We start from the raw sequence: 24,823 nt of genomic DNA on the forward strand, positions 1-24,823 counted from the left end.
AACTAATGTATGTGCGGATGAAACCTCTTGTACACTGGCCAGATAGGGAAGAACTTAGAAAAACAATGCTAATGAGTTTTCGAACTAACTTTGGAACCAGAGTGGCAGTAATAGTAGACTGTTTTGAAATCTTTATAGATCGTCCTTCTAACTTAATGGCACGCGCACAAACCTGGTCATCTTACAAACACCACAATACAGCAAAATATCTTATTGGGATTACTCCACAGGGTGTAATATCATTTATATCAAGTGGATATGGTGGACGTGTCAGTGACAAGTTAATTACGGAAGACTCAGGATTCCTTAACAAATTGTTACCAGGTGATCTTGTTCTTGCGGATAGAGGTTTTGATATCAGCGAGAGTGTTGGTGTAAGGTGTGCCGAAGTATACATTCCAGCATTTACTAAAGGAAAAAAACAGTTGTCAGCTAAAGACATTGAAAGAACTCAAAAAATTGCCAATGTTCGTATTCATGTAGAACGCGTTATAGGATCTGTCAGACAGAAATATACTGTTTTACAGGGAACTTTACCAATTGATTATTTAAATGTTAAAGATGGAGAAATTGAAGAGAGTACACTAGACAAAATCATCAGTATTTATTGCGGTCTTACCAACTTGTGTGACTCTGTTGTAAATTTGAATTAGACATCAGCCTTTCTGTATAATTTATCAACAATGGCAGTTATAAAATTTACTGAACTAAAGTAAAATGGCAAAGATCTTTGATTATTTATTTACTCTTTCTAAATATTTCCTCAAGCACTCAATGTTTATTTAAATGGAATAAAACAAATCAGTTCTTAATTTATTTTAATTCAGAATACTTACATCATATTATGTCATGTAGATTTTGTACAATTATCAAACTAATAATACCATTTCAAGTAAATATTTCCTCATGCACTCAATGTTTATTAAATGTAATAAAAAAAACAGTTCTTAACTTATTTTAATTCAGAATACACATCATATCATGTCATACACTCATATAGTCTATTTTGTACAATTATCTAATTGTTATCAATACATTACAGTCTTTCATCTTCTTAATCCTTTGTAATTGTTTATCCATATTATTACTTCTCTCATTAATTCTTAATTAATGATTAATCTGTTATATGGTTTCCAATTGTTAACTATATATTATTGCACAACATTTTTGTTATATATCATTATTTGCTTGATAACGATATCTGTATGTGTATCGAAACGTAGCATGTTAATAAATTCAGAAGTAGTATATCCATATAAGTGTTTTTAATAAATTATCAAACTAATATTATAATACTATTTCACGTACATGTAGGGATATTTAGCAGTGGGAGGAAACCGGAGAAACCTTCAAGGTTAGGCAGGCGACCCTAGTCCTACTTGTCACATACAAGATTGGGATCAAATCCATACTATGACTCAATGGCAGACCTTATCATCTAAAGTGCACAGGCTAGACCATTCGCCTATAACCCCCTCCAGATCATAAAAGTACTGGTACTTTAATTTTTTGAACAATTGGAGCAATACCAGTCCCGCCTAGGAGAACGCTTCAACTAAAGTGAAACAAACCAATTTTACAATTTTCGTTGCCACACTGAACCATACGACCACTTTCTGGTCCTTTACATATACAAAACACATTTGTGCAGTCTTCAATTTGGTTGTCAGTTAGATTACTGTCAGTGTCCCAACTACATGTAGGCCTATTGGCGTCAATTTGCTGTAAAGGTATGTGTGTCCGTGTGTAGTATTTTCCAACTAGTTCAGGCAGGAGTCCATATGCTTAAAGAACGTGATTGATTTTGAAGTGATTTCTTGAACTACCTTCGATCAACTTCAATCCTTTCAATGAGCAAACCCATTAATGTCCAAACAACAAAATCAACATATTCTTTCTCACTAACTAATAATTGAGTTTGTACTTGGTAATAGTATTTATGTTCATGATTTAATTGCATTTGTCCATCAACAATTTTCAAGCAAGTTTTTTCAACAGTTCATTGATGTCTTCAGTGCGTATGCAAAAAGGGCATTTTCCTTCCAAACATCCTTCACCGCAACAGTCACAAACAATAATTCCATCAGGAGAAGCACCTAAATAAGGAAAGCTAGCATTAAGGTACAATCCACTTTCTTTACACGAAAGCTGACATGAATTTCAGTCATTTTCTGTTTGTACTGTTCGATACCACATTTTTCGTGCTCACATCCCCAACGCGTTGCAGCATTTGAAAAGTTTTTCATTTGGGTAACATATAGACTTGATCAGTGATTGTGATGGTTTTGTCAAATTTGTCCTGCATACATCCTTCATTCTGGACGCTGTAATTCTCCCTGCTCTAAATCTAAACCAAAGTTTTGATTTATACTGTAATTTTGTTGCATCAAACACATTATGTGCCTCTATTTCACTTACAGATATTTTAATATTTTCACACTCTACTTTTAATTCCTCAAAATTCAAGGTAAGCGTATTGGTGTCGTACAAGTCTGTTATACACTTGGGAATGACTTTGTTAAAGGTGTTGGTATGTAGTTGTCAGAGTATGGATGCACAAGCGATAAAATAGCTGGTTTACTTCCGCACAAAGCAAGATCACTGAAAAATGTCGTAAGTTCATCTGATGTCGGTTTACTCACACTTGGAGTTTTTCTCGTGCTTGTCTCATTTAAGTCGTTGTTGCCGGTATGTATTTTCTTATCCAACAAGGACTTCTTACTTTTTGCTGATGTAAAATCAATGTCTGACAACTTGGAGTATGGGATATGCTTCACTCCTGCAGGTAACATCCAATAAGCCTTTTCTTGTGTGACAGTTTTTGAATCACGGATTCTGACAGTGGCATCAATCCAAAACAATGTTGCTGCTATATGTGTGCAGGCCTCTCCTAAACCAGCCATACAGTCACAGTGTGCTGAAACAATTTTTCCATTTTTTTCAGCTATTATCCAGGGTTTGAGTGGACTTGCATTCATTCTCTGAGAATGCATCACCTGCAAAGAGAAATTTAAAAAATAATTATAATATATGGCAGTAAAAACGAAATGTATCCGATGTACATTTCTTGTTTTAGGTCAGTTTGAAAAGTGTGTAACACTGTATTTAATCTTTGTGTACATATCTTTTACTAAACCTATGGAGTGAAGCGTAACTTCATCTGAAGCCTGATTTTGCAATAGGATGAAATGGAGTGAAGCGTAACTTCATCTGAAGCCTGATTTTGCAATAGGATGAAATGGAATTTGGGGGGGGGGGGGGTATTATTAACGTTCTAATTTTGTGGGTAAGACGCTGGCTCGCTAGCCTGAAGGTCGGGTGTTCGATCCCTGCATTGTCCGAGAAAGTTCATCCAGATTTTCCGGCGTGGTTCCCCCTTGTCAGTGATGCAGGACGGAGGGCCTGGCAAGGACAGCTGTCTAGTCGTTCGGATGGAACGAAAAACCGAGGTCCCGTGTACACATTGGAGTGCATGTAAAAGATCCCTTGACAGTTGCCGCTGTCCGGGCAAAATTTCCCTCATAGCACATTGTATGGCGTATGCTTGTCTTCATTAGCCCAGGTTAGGAGCAGAACAGTAGGACATTAAACCCCATTTCATTTCTGAACTAACCAGGCAAATGAAGACGGGGGGGGGGGGGGACAACGATGGAAACTCGCGGAGGACTGACTCAGCCAATACATACATGTATGGTGTTATTGAAGTTATTCACTGAGGACTGAGCCACAAGTCCATTATTTCCGCCGGATAGTGATTTTAGGTAGAGTCTACCTACAGTCACAGACCATTTGTCCATACACTACGTCCATTGTATAAACTAAATAATAAATAATAATTAGCCTATTTGAAATACCTTACCTTTGCACTAATAATTTTCAGGTTGTTTATTTCTGTTGATACAACCTCTCTAACCCATCCACACACCAGCTGATTGTATGCATCAAGGCCTTTATACGATTTAAGGTCATCTAATGTATAACTACTTGGTGTGTATACGAGGTAGTTAACTATGTCAGGGTATGATATGTTAGGAAATGAATCGTGATCACTGCTCCATTTATCTTTGTGTATGCTATACGGATCAGTTTTATCTATCGTCGATATTTTGGATAAGTATCTGTGTTTTGAAATAGTGTCTAGCGTGTCATAATACGACAACTTACACTGTGAAATGTCAAAACATACAGGCCTAGCTTTTGCCATTGTTCAATGTTGTTGTTTACCAAGATGGCGGCAAGTGGGCGTAACCAACACTCCCGTGACGTCAACGAGAACTCTCTATTGTGGTCTATTCAGTGTTGGTCTTATTGCAATGACATAAATGTATGTTTCACTTTTCTATCATCTCATTTAAATAAAGCTTGATATTTTATTAACATAGGAAATTTCGGTTGGTATCTCAAATGAAAACAACAGACCAAGCCATTATATTATAATCAGAGAAATGTTCAAACAAACAAGTAAAATAGACAAGACAAAAAAACAAGCAATACCATTATTTATTATTACATTATTGATATGCATATGCCTTCATAATTAAACGTTTTAATTAAATTGTAATGTATAAATTATCTGCTTTATTTTTATACGCCCACATTTTCATGTGGACGTATATTGTCGTCGCCCCTGTCCATCCGGACGTCCGTGAACAGTCTACAGGTCACAATTTTTATCCGATTTCAATGAAACTTGAAATATAGGTTTATAACCCTAAGATCTCAGTTCCTTACGATATTGGCATGTATTGGACTGTAACTTCATGGATTATGGCCCCTGATTGTACGAAAAATCACGTTTTTAGCTTGTGGACCCTATAGAGGTCACAATTTTTATCCGATTTAGTTTAAACTTGAAATGTATGATTATAACCCAAAGATCTCGGTTCCTTTCGATATTCGCGCATATCGGAACGTAACTTCCTGAATTATGGCATCTGATTGTACGAAAAATCACGTTTTTAGCTTGTGGACCCTATAGAGGTCATAATTTTTATCCGATTTAAAAAAACGTATTATTATAACACCGTTACACCTTAAGGACGGTTGAGTTCGAATTTTGTGAGAATCGGCCCAAAACTGACAGACAAAATGGCCACCGTTCGTTTTCAAATAGCATAAAAATATGGTATATCAAGGTTGTGAACCCTTTAGAGGTCACAATTTTTATCTGATTTTTTTGAAACTTGAAATGTAAGTTTATAACCCAAAGATCGTGGTTCCTTTTGATATTCACGCATATCGGAACGTAACTTCCTGAATTATGGCCCCTGATTGTACAAAAAATTGCGATTTTAGCTTGTGGACCCAATAGAGGTCATAAATTTTATCCGATTGAGAAAAACTTATTGTTATATCACCGTTAAATCCTAAGGATGACTGAGTTCGAATTTCGTGAAAATCGGCCCAAAACTGACAGACAAAATGGCCGCCTTTCGTTCTCAAATAGCGTAAAAATATGGTATATCAAGGTTGTGGACCCTATACAGGTCACAATTTTTATCCGATTTTGATGAAACTTGAAATGTAAGTTTATAACCCAAAGATCTCGGTGTCTTTCGATATTTACGCATATCGGACAGTAACTTCCTGAATTATGGCCCCTGATTGTACGAATAATCACTTTCTTTTTAGCTTGTTCTCTATCCATCTCTTGAAAATGTGGGCGTATCCTGCCTGGCAGCTGCTGGTTTCTTTAATTGGCAGATGGTATGGGCCGAAGAATTCGCTTCTATATGTATTAGCTCTGCTCCAGTAATGACATTTTGTGGAATATTAGGACAATTCAAAAGAAACATAGTCAACAAGTGGAATTGAAGAGTGAGCTAGAAAACTAGATGACATTGAAATGTGAGAGATGCAAGGCTTTTCCCAGTGCTACTATGCCAATATTATCATGATGTACTGAAGTTATAGGACTAAGTTATTTTTCTACAGTATATTTCAAAACAAAACCAGCGGCTGTCAGGCAGGATACGCCCACATTTTTGAGAGATGGATAGAGAACAAGCTAAAAAGAAAGTGATTTTTTCTAAAATTAAGGGCCATAATTCATGAAGTTACAATTCGATATGCGCAAATATCGAAAGGAACCAAGATCTTTGGGTTATAAACATGCATTTCAAGTTTCATCAAAATCGGATTAAAATTGTAACCTCTACAGGGTCCACAACCTTGATATACCATATTTTTACACCTTTCGCGTACAAGCGGCGGCCACTTTGTCCGGCAGTTTTGGTTTGATTTTCAGGAAATTTGAACTCAACCTTTATTATGATGTTACGGTGATATATTCAAACGATTTTAAAAATCAGATAATAACTGTGACCTTCAGAGGGACCACAAGCTAAAAGAGGCGATTTTTCGTAAAATCAGGGGCCATAATTCATGAAGTTACGATCCGATATGCGACAATATCGAAAGGAACCAAGATCTTGAAGTTATAAACATGCATTTCAAGTTTCATCAAAATCGAATTAAAATTGTGACCCATACAGGGTCCACAACCTTGATTTACCATATTTTTACACTATTCGCGTACAAACGGCGGCCATTTGGTCCGGCAATTTTGGTCCGATTTTCACGAAATTTGAACTCAACCTTCCTTAGGGTGTAACGGTGATATATTAATGCGTTTTTTTAAATCAGATAAAAATTATGACCTCTATAGGGTCCACAAGCTAAAAACGCGATTTTTCGTACAATCAGGGGCCATAATTCAGGAAGTTACGGTCCGATATGCACGAATATCGAAAGGAACTGAGATCTTTGGGTTATAAACTTACATGTCAAGTTTCAATAAAATCGGATAAAAATTGTGACCACTATAGGGTCCACAACCTTGATTTATCATATTTTTACACTATTCGCGTACAAATGGCGGCCATTTTGTCCGGCAATTTTGGTCCGATTTTCACAAAATTCGAACTCAACCTTCCTTAGGGTGTAACGGTGATATAATAATACGTTTTTTTAAATCAGATAAAAATTATGACCTCTATAGGGTCCACAAGCTAAAAATGCGATTTTTCGTACAATCAGGGGCCATAATTCAGGAAGTTACGATCCGATATGCACGTATATCGAAAGGAACTGAGATCTTCGGGTTATAAACTTACATGTCAAGTTTCAACAAAATCGGATAAAAATTGTGACCTCTATAGGGTCCACAAGCTAAAAATGTGATTTTTCGTACAAACAAGGGCCATAATCCATGAAGTTTCGATCCGATACATGCCAATATCGAAAGCAGCCGAGATCTTTTCGGGATAAACCTATATTTCAAGTTTCGTCAAAATCGGACAAGAATTGTGACCTGTAGAGAGTCCACAAACAAATTGTGGACGGACGTCCGGACGGACGGACAGGGGCGACGGCATAATACGTCCACATGAAAATGTGGGCGTATAAAAATTGTCGTATTGGAAATATGCGAAAATTTGATGCCTTTGGTTGTTCTTCTTGAATTTGTTAAATTATTAAATGTATTTCCAAGTCACATATTACTACACAAACTGCCATCAGAGCAGGAAGTACGCTTCGCAGAACACCAACTTGGATCACTGTTGACCTAGATGTTATATAACAACTGCTAAATGGCAGACTTTATTAAGGGTAATAAAGTGATCATCACCGCAGCTGATCAATTTTAGTGAATGTGTATTATAAACCTGGTGCCTGTTTCACGATTTTATCTTTTATAGTTAAGATTTTGATAAACTTAATTGATCAGAACACAACAATAATATTCTTGAATGAACCTTGGTTTATTAAAATTCAAAATATGACTCTGTAAATTAATATAGATGTGTTGTGTATTCTATTTCAAAACCGTAATTTATCAAACGAACGAACGCCACAGCTAGAGATATTTTAATTACCTCAAAGGTGTATTAGAAATTATTGTTGTTCTGAAATAGTTTTCTTTGTCAAATTTATTAATTAAGCTGTTAACATCAAATTCTGAACATAATGTGTTTTATGCACGTTTTTAAAAGTTGAAGACTTTTATGACGTGGGACTTAATTTAGCATAATATATGACTGGAAATATTGCAAATGAAGCTATTTAAGTTTAAAACTATGACTTTTAAATACATGTATTGTGAAAATGTTGAAATTGGTCACTACAGCAATAAATTGTTGTTGCAGAAATCGGTCCCTTTAAAGACATTAGTCTAATTCTTTAACACAATTTTACATGTCAGATGTTCATATACGGTATTAACAGACCTTTAACAAATAAATCATGCTATAACACTATTCTAAACCCGTATCCATGATTAAAGATCTGTTTTTCGTCAAATATTTAGATATATTTACAATTAAACAGAATTAACAATAAAAACAAAATCACAAATTACTACGGCATATTATGAAAATCTTTTCAAATAAAACGACCGTAATAACAAAAGAAATTTTAAAGTCGTTTTAGACTGGAAACTAACTGATTTTCAAAGGTGATTGTATGCTTTTATAAATAGAACAAATTGGCGACACATGAAGCCCGTGCTCTCAATATGTCATCACGTATATAAATTACTTAATAAAAAATTGGATCCACTCGACCCGTAGTTTATTGTACCGAGAGAAAAATAATAAACTATTTCATTCAAACAATTGTAAACAAGAGAAATATTAACACCTGTTTAAATTTAGCTGTTCTTATAAAGCCCCTATTTCCATATTAAGTCAAAGGTCTGTATTTTGCAAGCAAACACAATTTTGTGACACAACGTTTGATCAAATCACAAGCAGCTATATGGACACGTGTCAAAGATATTAGGTCATACAATAGTGGGCAATATCACCGCATGTCCCTATGTGCATTAGTGTTATTTGATATGTGAATTATCATTTTGTTATATATGTGGAAATTACTTTTTTCTTAGATAGTCCTATTTACAACCCAGGTAAGAAACAATATATTTATAAATTAAAACGCCCATGTGTAGTAAATATGGACATGACGAAACCAAAAGGTTTTCATTAATTGCGCGATTTTATATTTTTAAACTTGCTTTCGAAACAGATTCATTAGACTGATATCAATGGAGGTTGGTCTGGATATCGGTAAATAACGTGCATTTATAGTTCATTGGTACGCACGATAACATGTAAACAAATTAAATCCACAAAAAAGACAAATATATAAATAACTGCAGCTCGACTATGGTACGAAGTATAAAACACGTAGTATTCATCAAGAAATGAAATACGTATAAGAACGCACATACGTATAAATCCATGTATAAAGACCTACACTTAACAAAGACCAATCTCACAGTAAATTGGATTTAACACCTACGCGTCAGATTAAGCCGGCTAGTCCTTGATAAAACACCTTTGGTGCAGTTATAACACGCTTTCGAGAAAACTCACCAAACAAAGAATACACACCATGTCAGTTTTTTTTAACCCGTCCGTTAATTAACACACCTAGTACAGAAAACGCACCGTCGCAGAGATTTTCACCCCTAGCTATAATTAAATCACCATTCAGTCAATTTCTCACCCTGTTAATTAACACACCGTATCTACAGATTTTAGCCTCTTCATAATAGATTTGTTGCGATTATTAGAATTTTACCGATATTCATACAAATTTACCAAAATCGGTTGATATCTATACCCTAAACGTACAAATAACACTATTACTACTTCTCAGTGTATGCAGGTTGTGATATGATAAATAGTCATTGACACTTGACATGCTTTGAGAGTAGTTCACAGATGAAGAACTTATCGCCCTTGCTCTATATTTCTAAATCATAATCAACAAACAAACATCTTCTATAAATTGACCAGTTCTCATTATTTCCTTATTTTGAAATTTAAATATACTCTTCAAAAAAAGAAGGGGATATTGAAATGCAAATACCTATGCAGGTTGTCATATGGTAAATAGTTGTGGACTCTTGACATGCTTTAAGAGTTTGTTCACAGATGAAAAACTTATAGCCCCAACAGAACCACTGAGCTGCACCTGCGACCTTGTAGCAAGTTACAGGAATTCGAGTTACACCTCAAACGATTAGAAATTGGCTACATGCAGCTCATTTGCATGCGCGACGACTGTGTGTTGTGCCTCCATTAACTCGTCACTACATGGCAAACAGGCGTCAATGGTGTAAGCAGCGTAGAAATTGGGGTAGTCGTCAATGGGTGCGTGTAATGTTCTCAGATGAGTCCAGAATTACTCTGGATTTCACCGATAGGTGTGCTTGTGTTTGGAGGCGTGTAAACGAGCGTCATGCTTACGTTAATGTCAGACAGCATGACAGATTCAGGCGTGGGTCTGTTATGGTGTGGGGAGGAATCACCATGACTGGCAGAACAGACTTGCATATTGTTCAAGGAATGGTCACTGGTGTGTACTACCGTGACCACATCCTGGCACCGATAGTTCGGCCCTTTGCTCAACGTGCAGGTCGACGTTTCATCTTTTAAGATGATAATGCCCGTAACCACCGCGCTCACGTCGTGTATGACTACCTCTACCCTCACCATATTGTCCATATGCCTTGGCCAGTCATGAGTCCTGAACTTTCCCCTATAAGCATGTCTGGGACATGATCGGGTGATGTTGTCGTCGACGTTGATGTCAACCGACAACACTGCAAGAATTGGCTGTGGCACTGCAAGAGGAGTGGGTCAGATTGCCCCAAATCATGATTGGACGGCTGATTAGGAGCATGCCACGATGAATTGCTGAATGTCTAAGGATTGGTGGAGCAATTACTCATTATTAAGACAAAAATCAAAAACGTCCATTTTCACTTTTGACAGTGTATCTCTTTGTCAGTGAAATGGGGCCGCCAGATAAGCCGCCCAAATGAACTGTTTCTGTTCAGGTGTAGGCAATTGGCCTGTTATTAACATGCACTGTTTACCTCTAATAAAAACAGCAGTGCATTTCCACAGTTTTGTATTGTTTCTGAATATCCCCTACTTTTTTTGAACAGTATATTATAATCATGTTGTGTTTTTTTCCCAGGCTCATATTGTACAAATAATATATAATGTATGTATTTATCTTTTTCTCCATGTTTATAGCTAGTAACACATTTCCTTATGTGAAGAAACGAATACCTGTATGCAACCGTAAGGAGATTGTGCTACAACCAATAGAGGTAGCCATTGATGAAATGCAGGTTAAAGTGTTAGAGATTAAAGCTGTTGTTAGTTCAACTATACCTGATATAATTAAACTTCATCTTAAACTACAGGGCAGTGTTAATCCTCAGGTAGGTTATACAAATAAAATGAAATGGAGTTTTAATGTCTACTCAAGACTTCCACTTCAAAATTTTCACTGTTTGTCATTTTTGATTACCAACAAAGTCTTTGCAAATTAAATTAATATTTCATGTTTTTTTATATGTGGGTAACAGTCCATGCAAAAGTCGTCGGACCGTCGGTCATTACCGATAAAATAGCTCTCGGTCCGGTATTTTCATCATGAATACCGGCCCAGTTGTCCGGAAAAATTCTGGACCCGGTTTACTGACTGCTGGTTGTATTAAATCATCGCCGTATTGGCACTGACTGACGGCACTTCGTGCACAGACTGTTGAATTCTCGTTTAATTTATTGTGTTAATTTCACTATTGTTTAAAATGTAAACAAAATCTTATCTCGAGTACGTACAGTGTAGCAGTCGCTATCATGTGCCACGATAGTCGCGGGACACGATAGGCCTTGGTGTAATTTTGCATGCAAAATTAACAGTTATATTTGTCATAAACAATCGATGTCAAAACGATATACTGCCACGATGTTATGAATGTTGAATATTTTCGTTAATAATACGGACGCGTTAGGTAAAGCTGCGTGTTCACATATTCTGCACAATATATGCGGTTACATTTCCAACCAGTCATGTAAAGCTGCATGTCTACTACATTTTGAAGGACACGTATGCATAAGACTATACATGTCTAGAGTGCATAGTTAAGAATTACTCTCGAATCACGGCAAAGATAGACTTTAAAATTGCAAACAATAACGGTATTTAGGTTAACGGTCTTACAAATAGAAATAAGACAAATAGAACTTGCAATGGGAGTCGATATTAGTAAAGTATAACCGCTATCAAATCCACACAAAAATCCAAGGCACTCATTTTATTTTAGAAAAGAATAACTGTAGGCTCGATAGAAGAGCCTATTCTACATGAACCCCAAATCAATGGTAACTGTCAACTTGTATGTTGTCATTCTCGTGCAGATTTGTTTGAATAACAGAAATGTCCCGTGAATCAAAGATCAAAGAATAAAATCGCACGTAGCCACTCTTTGTTGTTTTTATGCGAATTCAATTTATCTAAAAGGGGCTCCGGCGCAATTTAAGGAATTATTTTTGACCCAATATTAACCATCGCCAATTTTTTAAATCATGGGATAAAGTCAATTAACAAACAATACGGGTCTACTTTATTACAAAAACATTGGTGAACTTACCATATTGTCTAAAATCATAACGCTAATCAACAAACAATACTATTGTTCTTTATTACAAAAACATCGGTGAACTATATTGTTTTTGTACATATTGTATTTATTTATTTGTTTGTACTATATGTTATACCTGATGAGTCTTTGGCTTAAAGGAATAATGAATTTGAACTCGAACTAATCGCTGTCGGGATGGCGAACCAAGCTAGTTGATTATTAGGTAAATAAAACAATATAACAACCAATGAGTAAAACTGATCTATTCTAATCAATTAAATAATATACAAGTCAAGTACCGGTATTACCTTAACCGTGGACGGGTTTGCTTGTGGACGGGTTAACGGACACTCAACTTACAAATATTAAATCATATCGCACGTAGCCACTCTTTGTTGTTTTTATGCGAATTCAATTTATCTAAAAGAGCTCCGGCGCAATTTAAGGAATTATTTTTGACCCAATATTAACCATCGCCAATTTTTTAAATCATGGGATAAAGTCAATTAACAAACAATACGGGTCTACTTTATTACAAAAACATTGGTGAACTTACCATTTTGTCTAAAATCATAACGCTAATCAACAAACAATACTATTGTTCTTTATTACAAAAACATCGGTGAACTATATTGTTTTTGTACATATTGTATTTATTTATTTGTTTGTACTATATGTTATACCTGATGAGTCTTTGGCTTAAAGGAATAAAGAATTTGAACTCGAACTAATCGCTGTCAGGATGGCGAACCAAGCTAGTTGATTATTAGGTAAATAAAACAATATAAACAACCAATGAGTAAAACTGATCTATTCTAATCAATTAAATAATATACAAGTCAAGTACCGGTATTACCTTAACCGTGGACGGGTTAACGGACACTCAACTTACAAATATTAAATCATCGCCGTATTGGCACTGACTGACGGCACTTCGTGCACGGACTGTTGAATTCTTGTTTAATTTATTGTGTTAATTTCACTATTGTTTAAAATGTAAACAAAATCTTATCTCGAGTACGTATAGTACCGTATATCGAGCTAGTCTAGTAAGTAGTAGGCTAGGTTAATCCAGACTAAAACGAAAGTCCTTTTATTGTATTAATAACATTGGCTTCTTGGTAGACTCGATTGTCATCTAAGGGATTGTATTTTCTTTGCGCGGTCTATTTATTGTTATCATTAACACAAAATGACAATTAAGGAAGTGTGCGAAAAAGTCTTTATACCATAGATAATCTTTGTAATAAAGTAAAGTATTTTCCCCCTTATATATACTGTTTGTTGTTTTTCGAGTTTTAGGCCATTATTACTTATTTTATGCATATTTTTGGTATGAACTTTTTTGGACCAGTAAAATCTCATTCGGTCCAGTAATAGTTGGAATAATACCTGCCCAAATGTCCAGTAAAAAAAATATCACTTCGCATAGACTGGTGGGTAACCCTTCAGGTGTCTATACTACTTTACACAAAAAATATATATATTGAAATATGAAATTAAATATTAGTAGGACCTATAATAATTATATATTAATGAAATATTCCCTTTTGGCTATTTTTATACGCCCACATTTTCATGTGGATGTATATATTGTCGTCGCCCCTGTCTGTCAGTCTGTCCGTCCGTCCGTCCACAATTGTTTGTGAACACTCTACAGGTCACAATTTTTATCCGATTTCAATGGAACTTGAAATATAGGTTTATCACCCAAAGATCTATCAGACTGTAACTTCATGGATTATGGCCCTGGGCTATTTCGATTAAAAGGTGAAAAAAGGTGTAAAATTAGTCTATTTACAACCCATCCAGCGTTTTCATATTTTAAAATATTACTTCGTAACTTTCATAAACTCGTAGCAATAATCTATACGGAGAGAATGTATGTGAAAAGTAATTTGTAATATGCGCAGTTGCCGAGAAATGGTCAATTTTGCATGAGTCAATCTTTACGCTATTGTGCCTGTAAAAGAGTCAATTATTATTGGATTTTCATAAAAGTGACACCATTTGATGCATAATGTCAATTGTGACTAGTTCAACTCAATTTAACATTTTCAATGTCACCGGAAATGACGACATTTGGACAAAAACTGTATTTATAGCCTTCGAAACAAATAATTTATTCAAATGAGTCGTATTTAGTGTTTGTTTAAGATTTTGATATTTGATTCTAATCAACTAAAAGAATGAACCCATACGATCATATAGATATCACAAAATGGTTTCTAACTTGTTCAGTTGCGGAGAAATAGGCAATTTTCAACAGGTCACTTTTCAAGGTTTTTTGTCCACAAAAGTGTCAATTATTATTCGATTTTCATGAAATTTTCACTGTGTGATACCTAATGCCATTTACGATTTCATACAAGTAATTTAAGATTTTCATTATCACCGGAAGTAACGTCATTTTGGCAAAAACTGTATTTTTAGCCTTCAAAACAGATATTTTATTCAAATGAGTCTGATTTGTAATGTTTTTAAAATTATGATATTTGATTCCAATCAGCAAATAGATTGAACCCATACGATCATATAAATACCAGAAAATGATTTCTAACTTGTACGGTTGCAGAGAAATAGACAATTTTCTACAAGTCACTTTTCAAGGTTTTTGGTCTATAAAAGTGGTAATTATTATTCGATTTACATAAAATTTTCACCATGTGATGCCTTATGTCATTTCTAATTTCATAAAACTAATTGAACATTTTCATTATCACCGGAAATACTTACACTTACATGTAACAAATGTATAAAATGAATTGATATTGTTGGATTTGGTTGATTCGGCGTCCATTTTATTTGATGTGTGCAATGCTTATGTGGAAACCTGTTTAATGGTTTCATTGGTACCGGAAGTGACATGTTTAGGGTAACGTGGCACCGGTGAAACACGTCTTTACTGCATCGCAGTTCTAGTTATTTTATTTTTTTTTTTCGCCGGAGCCTATTTCTCAGTGTCTGTAACAGATACCGATATGGGACCTAATTTTCTATCGGGAAACCATGTGGTGGCTACTTGATAAACTATTTTTGAAACTTCTGCGCAGACCGGAAGTGGCCGAATTTCGTGCGGTGCATAAAAATTAAAAAACGGCCGTAGCTTCGTCAATTCTGTGCCTATTATCATACAAATGACATTTTCGGAAACCCTAAGTCTTTTCTCGGACGATAGCAGTTGAAAATTTTGAAATTTCGAAACTTCGTCGCTGACTTCTAGCGTTCGAAAAATGAAAAATGTTGTTTTAACACAATTTTTGTTATTTTTCAAAATTTTCAAATTTGACCTACATTTTTGGATACCTGAAGACAATCCAATTCCGGAAATATAAGTTTTTTTCCGAGTTATCGGCCTTTATTTTTCGATTTTTTTCGAATTTTCTGCCCATTTCCCAACCCTTATATTTTTGGGAAAGGATAAATCGATATTTCTGAAAGTCCTGGAACATAAAGCTATATAGTCTGACCGCTTGATAAAGCAATTTCAACAATGGTCCGGAAACCGGAAGTAGTCGAAATAATGTCCGATATTTCGAAAAAAAAAATGGGTGTTTTGGGGAAAAACTCGATTTCTGTGTCCAATATCAATGGATTAAACAAATAAAGCTTTCGTTGAGTGGCCCAGGGAATGGACTGTCGTATGATGCCCAATTTATACGGATAGTATGACCAAGCAGCAAAATATGACATGGTGAAAATCAAGTTTTTTCTGATTTGGAGCGTTTTTGGACGCCTGTTTCTCGAAAACTGCTCCAAGGATTTTTCTAAAACTTTCCCTATCGAGAGTCCCTCTGGTAGACATCCAATAAGACATTGAAATGTCTGGAATAGGTAAAATAACGTACTGAAAATCGAAAAAAGTTGAAAAATCGTGAAATTTTGGAAAATGCTCTATTACTTTATTATTTAAACAAATTTTTACAAAAAAGTTACACATTCAGGGAGCTGACCTAATTACGATTCTAACGATGTATAATATGTATTGAAATATTTAAATTTAATTTTCGATATATTGACATTTTTGCATTTTTGGCACTATTGAACATAGGATTTCCAAGGGACATTTTATCTGATCAGACAATGTAATATATCATTACATAGCCCTGTGGATATTTGATAAGCCAATCCGGTTATTAAAACTATCCCGACAATAATCTCCATACCGGAAGTAATCAAAAAATGAAGAAAAAAGGTTTTAAAAAATAGAGCTCTTGCGAAAAACTTGATTTCTCCATCAGATGTTAGCGGACCAAAAGAACTAAAGTATCGCTGGATAGCCCCATTAATGGACTATCATATGATTTAGATGGCTAGAAAATAAATTATGGTACGCCGCAAATCTAGTATTTTCCGTTTTGGAGCATTTTGAGACGCCATTTTCTCGAAAAGGAAAATTAAGTTTTTTCTTAAACTATGGGTGGACTATGGCGTGAGTCCAAAAATAAAAGCATTGAAATAATATAAGTGGTCCAAAAAGAACCTCAATCTTGGAAAAAAGTTGAAAAATCCTTAAATTACTGAAGATGATCTTCTAATGGATTATTCTGAAACTTCTTGTACAGAAGGTAAGGTAACCAAACAACTTGTTAAAGCTATCCCGACAGTGATCCAAAAACCAGAAGTAGTCGAAAAAGTTTCCGATATTTTGAGAGAAAAAAACATAAAATGTAAGAAAAATGGCGATTTTGCGAAAAAAGTGATTACTACGTCAGATTCCACCGAATCAAAACAACTAAAGTGTCATTGGATAGTTCGAACAATGGATGATCTTGTGACATCTAAATGGTAAAAATTCTCGGGTTAGGCAATATATAATGGAACGCTGAATATCTATTATTTTCCTTTTTGGAGCCTATTCAGACGCTTTTATTTCGAAAACTTCTCTTATTTCCTTTCTAAAACTTCTGTTACTTAGAGTCCTAACGGTAGTCTATGGTGTGAATCCAAATTTAAAAGCCTCAATATAGTTTAAATGGTCCAAAAGGGCCACAATCTTTGAAAAAAAAAGTCAAAAAATCATTATATCTGTAAATCTGCTTCTAATGGTATAAGGGAGGTAAAACTGTCCAATGGATTTTTCTGAAACTTCTGGTACAGGAAGTTAAGTTCCCATACCACTTGTTAAATCTATACTGATAATGATCCATAAAAAAGAAGTAGCCAAAAATATATTTGATATTTAAAAATAAAAAGACAGTAAAAATATTGGTGCTCTTGCAACAATCGAGATTTCACAGTCGGGTGTGACCGGATCAAAACATCTAAATAATCGTTTGGTTGCTCGATAAATGGGCTATTGTATGACACACTTCCTGTCTGATTCATGAAAGCCGGTTCAGTGCTGCTTGCAGGTCTAGTTATTATTATTATTATTTACTGCGGGAGCCTATTTCTCCATGATCGGAAACAGATATCGATCTGGAACGAAATTTTCTATAAAGGAAACCATGTGGTGGTTACTTGATAAAGTATTTTTGAAACTTCTGCGCAGACCGGAAGTGGCCGAATTTTGAACGGTAGCAATAAATCAAAAAGCGGTTGTGGTTTCGTCAATTCTTTACCTATTTTAAAACAATTCACATTTTTGGAAACCCTGAATCTTTTCCGAGACAATGGCTATCTCACATTTTTGAATTTTGAACATTCATCTATGGCTTTTGTCGTTCGAAATTTGAAAATTTAAATTTTTACAAAAAACTTTTTTATTCATGAATATTTTTTCGTCGTGTTTTACACAAAATTAACGAGTCATCTGACTTGGGCAAAAATGTGAAATTTTTTTGTCTCAGTAATTTTCCTTGGCCGCCATTGGCTAATTCAGTTTTTCAGTCCTAGATTAATTATTTATTGTTCGATTTGTATAAAACAAAGTTCATATGCTCCGTTGTCTCAATTGCCATTTTTTTTGTTACCGATAGAGTTATCTGTCGGCACCGGAAGTGGCGTAATTTTACCAAAAACTACAATTTTGACAGTTAGGTACCACTTTTCGAAAGCAAATATTATTTTTTTCAAATCTGGTATAACTGAAATGGTGCGGCCTTTAAAGGCGCACAAAATGTTGGGCCCAGTTTTTTTAATTTCGATTCCGTTTTCGGGCTATTTCGATTAAAAGGTGTAAAATTAAGCTATTTACAACCCATCCAGCGTTTTCATATTTTAAAATATTACTTCGTAACTTTAATAAACTCGTAGCAATAATCTATACGGAGAAAATTTGTACAAAAACTGTATTTATAGCCTTCGAAACAAATAATTTATTCAAATGAGTTGTATTTGTTGTTTGTTTAAGATTTTGATATTTGATTCTAATCAACTAAAAGAATGAACCCCTACGATCATATAGATATCACAAAATGGTTTCTAACTTGTTCAGTTGCGGAGAAATAGGCAATTTTCAACAGGTCACTTTTCAAGGTTTTTTGTCCATTGGACAGTTTTTCCTCCCTTATACCATTAGAAGCAGATTTATAGATATAACGATTTTTCGACTTTTTTCAAAGATTGTGGCCCTTTTGTACCATTTATACTATATTGAGGCTTTTAAATTTTGATTCACACCATAGACCACCGTTAAGACTCTAAGTAAAAGAAGTTTAAGAAAGGAAATAAGAGAAGTTTTCGAAATAAAAGCGTCTGAATAGGCTCCAAAAAGGAAAATAATAGATTTTCAGCGTTTCATTATATATTGCCTAACCCGCGAATTTTTACCATTTAGATGTCATACGAATGTCCATTGTTTGGGCTCTCCAATAACACTTTAGTTGTTTTGATTTGGTGAAATCTTACGCAGTAATAACTTTTTTCGCAAGATCACCATTTCTTTTTACTAATTTTTATGTTGTTTTTTTTCTCAATATATCGGATATTTTTTCGACTACTTCCGGTTTTTGGATCATTGTCGGGATAGTTTTAACAAGTTGCTTGTTTACCTAACCTTCTGTACAAGAAGTTTCAGAAAAATCCACCGAATCAAAACAACTAAAGTGTCATTGGATAGTTCGAACAATGGAAGATATTATGACATCTAAATGGTAAAAATTCGCAGGTTAGGCAATATATAATGGAACGCTGAAAATCTATTATTTTCCTTTTTGGAGCCGATTCAGACGCTTTTATTTCGAAAACTTCTCTTATTTCCTTTCATAAACTTCTGTTACTTAGAGTCCTAAAGGTGGTCTATGGTGTGAATCCAAATTTAAAAGCCTCAATATAGTATAAATGGTCCAAAAGGGCCACAATCTTTGAAAAAAAGTCGAAAAATAGTTATATCTGTAAATCTGCTTCTAATGGTATAAGGGAGGTAAAACCGTCCAATGGATCTTTCTGAAACTTCTGGTACAGGAAGTTAAATTCCCATACCACTTGTTAAATCTATCCCGATAATGATCCGTAAACAGGAAGTAGTCAAATATATATTCGATATTTAAAAAAAAAGACAGTAAAAAAATCGGTGCTCTTGCAAAAATCGGGATTTCACCGTCGGGTGTGACTGGGATCAAAACATCTAAAGTATCGTTTGGTAGCTCGATAAATGGGCTATTGTATGACACACTTCCTGTCTGATTCCCGAAAGCCGGTTCAGTGCTGCTTGCAGGTCGAGTTAGGCTTTCAGACTTTCGTCTGAAAGCCTATTGAGATTACTAAAATTATTATTAGGCTTTCAGATTTTCAATGAATCTTTATGACTTGAACAGCTAAATCCATGATGTTAAAAGTTTCGTATACTAAACGTTAGCATGGGCCCAAACTTTATAAAAACCAAACAAATTCTAATTGTTTTCTGATAATTACTTAATGAGTTGTTACTCTTAATCAGATTTTAATGTATTATAAATGTTTCATTACCGAAAAAAGTAAAAATATGCGACAACTCTTGGTGACTGCCTGGACGATATAGCTGCTGTGGGCGTATGTTTCGTTGCCTGGCAACCTATCTTTATGAATTTTTAAACAAAGATTTGATATTAAACGAATGTGAAAGAAATTAGTGCTAGATACACAAGATTAAACGATACCTGGGTTACAGTGTTTATAACCCAAAGATTTTGGTTCCTTTCGATATTCGCGCATATCGGACTGTAATTTCCTGAATTATGGCCCCTGAATGGACGAAAAATCGCGTTTTTAGCTTGGGGACCCTATAGAGGTCATAATTTTTATCTGATTTAAAAAAACTTATAAATATATCACCGTTACACCCTAAGGATGGTCGAGTTCACATTCGTGAAAATCGGCCCAAAACTGATAGACAAAATGGCCACCCCTCGTCCTCAAATAGCGTAAAAATATGGTATATCAAGATTGTGGACCCTCGAGAGATCACAATTTTCTTCTGATTTTGATGAAACTTGAAATGTAAGTTTATAACCCAAAGATCTCGAAACCTTTAGATATTCACGCATATCGGACCGTGACTTCCTGAATTATGGCCCCTGATTGTACGAAAAATCATGTTTTTAGCTATAAAAAAAAAAAATGTTTGAATATATCACCATTAGGCCTACACCCTAAGGATGGTTGAGTTCGAATTTCGTAAAAATCGAACCAAAACTGACAGACAAAATATCTGCCCCTCGTACTCAAATAGCGTAAAAATATGGTATATCAATGTTGTGGACCCTCTAGAGGTCATAATTTTGATCTGATTTTGATGAAACTTGAAATGTAAGTTTATAACCCAAAGATCTTGGTTCCTTTCGATATTCGCGTATATTGGATCGTAACTGATTGGCTTCTGATTGTACGAAAAATCACGTTTTTAGCTTGTGGTTCCTCTAGAGGTCACAATTATTATCCGATTTAAAAAAACGTTCGCATATATGACCGTTTCACCGTGATGTTTGTTAAGTTTGTATTTCGTTAAAATTTGGTCAAAACTGTATCACCATTAGGCCCAGACCCTAAGGATGGTTGAGTTCAAATTTCGTAAAAATCGAACCAAAACTGACAGACAAAATGGCTGCCCCTCATACTCAAATAGCGTAAAAATATGGTATATCAATGTTGTGGACCCTCTAGAGGTCATAATTTTGATCTGATTTTGATGAAACTTGAAATGTAAGTTTATAACCCAAAGATCTTGGTTCCTTTCGATATTCGCGTATATTGGATCGTAACTGATTGGCTTCTGATTGTACGAAAAATCACGTTTTTAGCTTGTGGTCCCTCTAGAGGTCACAATTATTATCCGATTTAAAAAAACGTTCGCATATATGACCGTTTCACCGTGATGTTTGTTAAGTTTGTATTTCGTTAAAATTTGGTCAAAACTGTATCACCATTAGGCCTAGACCCTAAGGATGGTTGAGTTCAAATTTCGTAAAAATCGAACCAAAACTGACAGACAAAATGGCTGCCCCTCGTACTCAAATAGCGTAAAAATATGGTATATCAATGTTGTGGACCCTCTAGAGGTCATAATTTTGATCTGATTTTGATGAAACTTGAAATGTAAGTTTATAACCCAAAGATCTTGGTTCCTTTCGATATTCGCGCATATTGGATCGTAACTGATTGGCTTCTGATTGTACGAAAAATCACGTTTTTAGCTTGTGGTTCCTTTAGAGGTCACAATTATTATCCGATTTAAAAAAAAACGTTTGTATATATGACCGTTTCACCGTGATGTTTGTTGAGTTTGTATTTCGTGAAAATTTGGTCAAAACTGATGGTGTATAGGATCTGGTATATTAAGGTTGTGGATTTTTATTTGATTTTGATGAAATTTAAAACATATCTTTATATCCCAAAGATCTCAGTCCCTTTTGATATTTGTACATTTCAGACCATAACTTTCTGGATTATTGCCCATGATTGTACAAAAAATCCAGATTTTTTTTAACTTGTTCTCTATCCATCTCATGCAAAGTGTGGGCGTATCTTGCCTGGCAGCCGCTGGTCAATGAATTTTGATAACTTGAACAGCTAAATCCCTGATATTAAATGTTTCATATACTAAACGTTAGCATGGGGCAGAACTGAAAGCCAAACAATTTCTAATGATTTTCGGATAATTAATGCGTTAATCAGATTCTATTGTATTATAAATGTTTCATTACTGACAAAAGAAAAAAATATGCGACAACTCTTCTTGGCTGCTCGGACGACTTAGCTGCTGTGGGCGTATATTTCGTTGCCTGGCAACTTATCTTTCAATCTGATGAAGTCATTTTCTTGCTCATATCTGGAATCAATAAAAGGAAGAAAAAACACAATTTTCTGCGGTCTCAAACATCTTGGATTAGATACCAAGCTTCATCAAAGAAGGGGAGCCACGGTGGCTAGGTGGTTAAGACGCTGGCTCGCTAGCCTGGAGGTCGGGTGTTCGATCCCTGCATTGGCCGAGAAAGTTCATCTGGATTTTCCGATGTGGTTTCCCCTTGTCAGTGGTGCAGAACTGAGGGCCTGACAAGGACAGCTGTCTAGTCCTTCGGATGAGACGAAAAACCGAGGTCCCGTGTATACATTGGAATGCACGTAAAAGATCCCTTGGCAGTTGGAATTCGATATAAGAGTAGGCGATAGTGCCGCTGCCCGGGCAAAATTTCCCTCATAGCACACTGTATGGCATATGCCCGTCTTCATTAGCCCAGTATAGGAGGAGAATAGTAGGACGTTAAACCCCATTTCATTTCATTTCATCAAAGAAACTAGTTATGATCGAGCGGGTTTACAGCTGCTACCAGCAAGTGCGGGCGAATCATTTGGTGAAGAAACCGAGAAAGCTGGCTTACCCCGAATGAAAGTAGTTGGCCATTTCATAGAGAATTAGAGATTTATTTCTTATATTGATAGAGGATGTCAAGCTGTGCATAAAACCATTTCGATATTTTGACCTATCCCAGCATCGTAGAAAATATAGCTAATCTTCGCAGGTGTATATTTTCTGTTTTATTCGCCCATATGTTAAAATTTTGCTGACCATTACTCCCAGAGAATGGATGCGACTTTATGGTCTTCACACTGGGACGCAGGGAGACCCCCACTAACATCACCAATCACCACCATTTTTATCCAAACTCGAGACTCGCCACGATAGGTGGCGGAAAATTGACCAAAGGGCAATATTGGCCAAAAATCACCAAGAGGCTGTATCTCAATAATGGTGAAATTTTGAGATTGTCAGACATTTTTACCGAAAATAAAGGGTCATAACTCTCTTATCATTATTTAAGCAGGCAGTTTCAGATCACAATTAAAAATCACATGTCAACAAAATATTAAAATTCGTATTTAATAAAAAAAAATAGGTGTGCCTCGTTATTTTTCAAATTTAATTCCCGTACGGTATTCAAATTTATGTCAGTAATATTCCTACAAAATTACGTGTTGTCGTAATACGATAAAACGAAAGCATGCCGACTACTGTTGACAAATACTTTTGTTCAAATTCACCTTCAAAATTACCATATTTTGCCGGTATAAGTCAATACTTTTTTCAGCAGAAGTCCGGCATTCGTCTTGTACTCTGTTTTGACTTCTATACGGATGGATGTAAAAAAAAAAAAAAAAGACATCCCAAAAATTTTTTGGCAGTCACCGTCGCTCCACGATACCGAGTCAGTGACATCATCTGCTAAATGATAGCACTCGCACACACTATTGTGTAAAACAATTAACTACTTACACGTACACCATTCCAATCGAAATATTTGTCAACATTTCTCAACTTGTTTATTTCTTTTTTTTTAAACATTCAAAATATTATCATAAACCCGAAAATATGCCATCAGAAAAGAATCTTTTCTCCGACGTGATAATTGCCACGTATACATCTCGTGTAATTTTACGCGTCTTGCGATATTTCTACTTTAGTTTTCGATTATTGTATTATAACCACGTGTGTGTGTGTGTAAAATAGCTTTATTTAACGTCCGCTTCCACCGAAGTGATATTGCAGACAAATTAACGGATATATTGATTTATAAGTTATCCTGATAATTGTCACCTTTACATCTGTGAAATAGCTTTATTTAACGTTCTCTTCCACCGAAGTGATATCGCAAACAAATTAAAGGATATATTGATTTACAATTCCAAGTTAACGGATATATTGATTTGGAGTGTTATATACTCTTATAATATGTGACATCTATGACTATTTTATACATATTGTCGGCTCACATCAATGCGATTAAAATGTAAACACATAGATTAAAATGATAATCACTCTTATTGGATTGATGAATAGTCTGACAAAGGGGAAGATATGACTTCTGTTTAAGATTGGATTGATGAATTGTCCGACAAAGGATTAAGTCAGTTAATCAAGGCAGATTAAGTAGTTAATCAAGGTAGGTGTATAGACGGTATGACACAATAAATACATTGATCACTTAATTACCTAATCAATCCAGCCTATTCTCAACA

At 35.1% G+C, this 24,823-nt stretch overlaps 1 protein-coding gene across 1 annotated transcript in view; it reads right to left on the bottom strand.

Moving 5' to 3' along the window:
• Positions 1-649: 649 nt before the first annotated feature.
• The window catches only part of LOC130010737 (uncharacterized), a gene marked incomplete at its 5' end in the record, with an annotated part of 66,908 nt that continues 42,734 nt past the window's right edge, over positions 650-24,823 (bottom strand). Inside the window, one exon of the mRNA XM_056098728.1 lies at positions 650-665. Within this exon, the coding sequence (XP_055954703.1) occupies positions 650-665 (16 nt within the window). The remainder of the gene's footprint in view (positions 666-24,823) is intronic.

Source organism: Patella vulgata, chromosome 1 (genome assembly GCF_932274485.2).
Source record: "Patella vulgata chromosome 1, xgPatVulg1.2, whole genome shotgun sequence".
Classification (NCBI taxonomy): domain Eukaryota; kingdom Metazoa; phylum Mollusca; class Gastropoda; family Patellidae; genus Patella; species Patella vulgata.